The sequence below is a fragment of the Talpa europaea genome (genome assembly GCF_964194135.1).
Source record: "Talpa europaea genome assembly, chromosome: 1".
Classification (NCBI taxonomy): domain Eukaryota; kingdom Metazoa; phylum Chordata; class Mammalia; order Eulipotyphla; family Talpidae; genus Talpa; species Talpa europaea.
In genome coordinates this window covers 60,469,172-60,472,811 of record NC_140073.1, presented here as the reverse complement: position 1 = coordinate 60,472,811, position 3,640 = coordinate 60,469,172, and the positions used below count along the sequence as shown (strand labels likewise).

General features: G+C 46.3%; 1 protein-coding gene across 1 annotated transcript; it reads left to right on the top strand.

Moving 5' to 3' along the window:
- Window positions 1–2,414: 2,414 nt before the first annotated feature.
- On the top strand, window positions 2,415–3,359 carry LOC311182725 (olfactory receptor 14A16-like; the record flags this gene model as incomplete). The annotated part of the gene is made up of 1 exon (XM_084251763.1): window positions 2,415–3,359. One exon carries the CDS (start codon window positions 2,415–2,417, stop codon window positions 3,357–3,359), a length of 945 nt encoding a protein of 314 aa, XP_084107889.1.
- Window positions 3,360–3,640: the final 281 nt, after the last annotated feature.

Here is a 3,640-nt window from a genome sequence, read left to right as displayed (position 1 = left end):
GAGGAAGTTCCCTGAGGGCTGGAATCTGGACAGTGTCCAACACGCGGACACCAGCTCCAGAGCTCAAATAGCCCAGCCCTGAGGCCCTGCTCTGTCCATGAGATGGCAGCAAGATGGGGTGGAACATCCTGTGAGTGTTCAAAGACATCTCCAGGAGCCCTGACCATGGAATGAGAGGCCTGGACACCCTCTGTCCGTGCCATGGCCACCACCTCAGGAGAGAGACAGGACACGGCAGCTGGAACTTTCTCCCAGACTTCAGGTATCTGCCCCCAGCCATTGGCAGGGGAGAATCCACTCACACTTGAAAGTTTTCAGATTCAAGCTTCATTTTAGACTTGAGAAAGTGCTGTAGTTAAACTATTCATTTTCTAAATCAAGACAACTAAGGCTGAAGGTGCCCAAGTCACTCATGTCCACTGCCGTGTCAGCCTGGGGTGAGACTCGATGAGGGAAAACATAGTTATCTGAGGGTCTTCCACAAATTATGTCATTTTAATACACTCATCATCTGGGAAGGTTTTTATGAGTAGTGTGACAATAATGTTACATACTGATTTTAGTGTTCATCTCAGTGAGTATGTATTAAGTATTATATGAAATCACAACAATTAATGATTATTTTGTAACTAAGATGAATTTAAAAATCCTTATTGCTAAATTTCAATATATTTGTTTTTGTTCCCAGTATTATAAGAAATATTAAAGTAGGAATGCAACAACTTTGATAACCATATATATTTTTTTAAGATTTATTTATTTATTTATATATTTATACAAGCATTGGGTACAGACACAAGCCGGGAGGGTGAGAGAATTCACCAGAGCCAGAGCGGGGAGCAGAGCAGGCAGAAGGACCGAAGTACACTGCTGAGGGGAGCAGCGGGCGGCAGGAGAGGTCTGCACGCCATGTGGGACCCTCCTCCGGTGGCCGGGGAGCTGCCGGGGATCGAACTGGCGCTGCAGAGGCTGCGGGCAGCTTCGCAACCCAGCGCTCAACTTCTGCGCCACCAGGGAGGCCCGATAACCATATTTTTGACAATTTCATCACTCTGACACCAAAGAGAAGCTGGCATGGACATCTGACTATTTATGGAAATGAACTTGGGATTTTGCCCTGTTCCACAGACCTGGGGCTGTTAGAGATTTGTAAAATATAGTCACAGTATTTAAATATGGAAGAATATATATCAAAACTTACATCATTGTTACAATATGTGCTTTTATTCTCTCAAAAGATGTCTACACATTAGACCACTTGGTATCCTTATCTTTCTGTGTTTATTAAACTGTTTGGAATTATTTCTACTAATGTATTTCTATAAATTCATTTCCTACATTCTCTATTAAAATCTGCTGTCACCAGGAAGTTCATCCTCAGGGAGGGAGGTGAGGATGAGAGTGGGGAGGGGGAAGGAGAGTGGGCAGGGCTGCCCTGTGTCCAGACATGGCCACTCACTCATGGGCCTGGGATGATGAAGAAAGCTACACATGGCAGAGCAGAGTCCCTGGGACCGGCAGGGACAGTCACACACAGAGACCATTTGGCTCAGCTCCAGAGCAGCCTCCTCCCTGCACAGATGTGCATGAGTCTGAGGGGGACAGAGGGGCTGGAGAGGGACCCGGGGGTGGACGAGCCCATCCTGCAGGAGTGACATGTGGGTGTGACCCAGGAGGAGACTCTGCAGGAAACATGGTCTCTGAGTCCTCAGAAATGGGGGAGTCAGATGCAGGGAGATGAGGAGACAAGTAGATGGACCAGGAGTCAGCTGTGAGGTCACAGTGGCAGGAATCTGACAGAAGAGGCATCAGTACATGCTGCACAGGGAAGCTGAGCCCAGATCATTCAACTCCAAGTTGAGAGTCCAGTACTTGGAGCCAGGAAAACAGGGACACGCACACCTCATCTCCATGCACACCTGTCACAGAGTGGGCTCCCCAGAAGGAGGAGGGCATGCTGGAACAGCAGGGACAGGCTCTCCAGGGTAGGGAGGTCTTGTGCATGGTCACGTGTCCTCTAGGACTGTGCCCTAGACAACCTCTGGGAGGTGTCAGGCTGAGATGCTGGGTCCTGGGCAGGAGGTTGAGCAGTGGAAGTGGGGAGAGGTGGGTGGGAGCTTTGTAAGTTAGATTTATTGAAAGAGAAGGTTCTAATTGTTCATGTTTTGTTTCATTCTTCACCAATTGTTGGGGACATGTTTGGACAGTGTAAAAATGACATATTCACTTTGCATGGAAGGAAATGAGTGAGATGAAACAGTATGTACAGATGATTGTGTTAGACTCCATAGTATCTCAAAGGAATAATTATATAGAAAAGAGATTGAATTATTATCTTATATTGATAATGTATTATATTTTCAACATTAGAAGAACTGAAGCTTTATTTTTCCTCTTCTTTATATATACAGATGATGTCTCCAGTGGTGACCAATCTCACTGTCGTGACAGAATTCATCCTCCTGGGGTTCCCCACTCATGGGGCCATGGGCGTCTTGCACCCACTGCTTTTCTCCCTGGTCTACCTGTGTGCCTTGCTGGGGAACGGGCTGATTGTTGTCATCACGACCATGGACCAGCATCTCCACACCCCCATGTACTTCTTCCTGAGGAGTCTGTCCTTCACGGATCTCTGCCTCATCACAACCACAGTCCCCAAGTCTATCGCCAGCTCTCTGATGCACAGCAGCTCTATCTCGTTTCTGGGCTGTGTTGTCCAGGTCTTCATGATGGTTATTTCAGCAGGTACAGAGATGACCCTGCTCACGGTGATGAGCATCGACCGCTATGCTGCCATCTGCCACCCCCTGCACTATGACACCATCATGAGTAGGTACAGGTGTGTGCAGCTGACAGTTGTGTCCTGGCTGGGTGGGGGTCTCTATGCTGTGATGTTCACTGCTGGCACCTTCTCCTTGTCCTACTGTGGGTCCAATGTGGTCCACCAGTACTTCTGTGATGTCCCTCAGTTACTGGCTATTTCATGCTCAGGAAATGTAATGAACAAACTTGCACCCATTCTCATTAGTGCGGTGTTGAGTATCTGCTGTTTCATTTTCATTGTTATTTCCTATGTCCACATCTTCTCTGCTGTCAGGAAGATCCCATCCACAGAAGGTAAGGCCAAAGTCTACTCCACATGCCTTCCCCACCTGCTGGTTGTGGTGCTGTTTCTCTCCACTGGATGCTTTGCTTATCTGAAGCCAACATCAGGGACCCCGTCCATGTCTGACCTGGTCATTTCTATGTTCTACACTGTGGTGCCCCCCACCTTTAATCCAGTCATATACAGTCTAAGGAACCAAGCCTTGAAAATGGCTCTGGGGAGACTGAAAAATGTCCAGTACACCAAGAAGTGAGATATCACAATCTACAAGTATAACTCCTCATTTATTCTGTTTTCCTCTCTAACTCTTACATGTCATCATTTCTAAAGTATAGACTCTTGCATTAGAAATTTTCCTTTTCCAGAAATTTATATTCTCATATTCTTCCATAAACTGTAGTTTCCTAAAATACTGCAAACATTTGCCCAACCTTCAACTGTGTGACGTTCATAAACTGAATTCTCACTCATTGTTTAACTATGTATTTGGTGTAGAAGGAATGTTTTAGAACTCAAACATTTAAAAAATGAAGC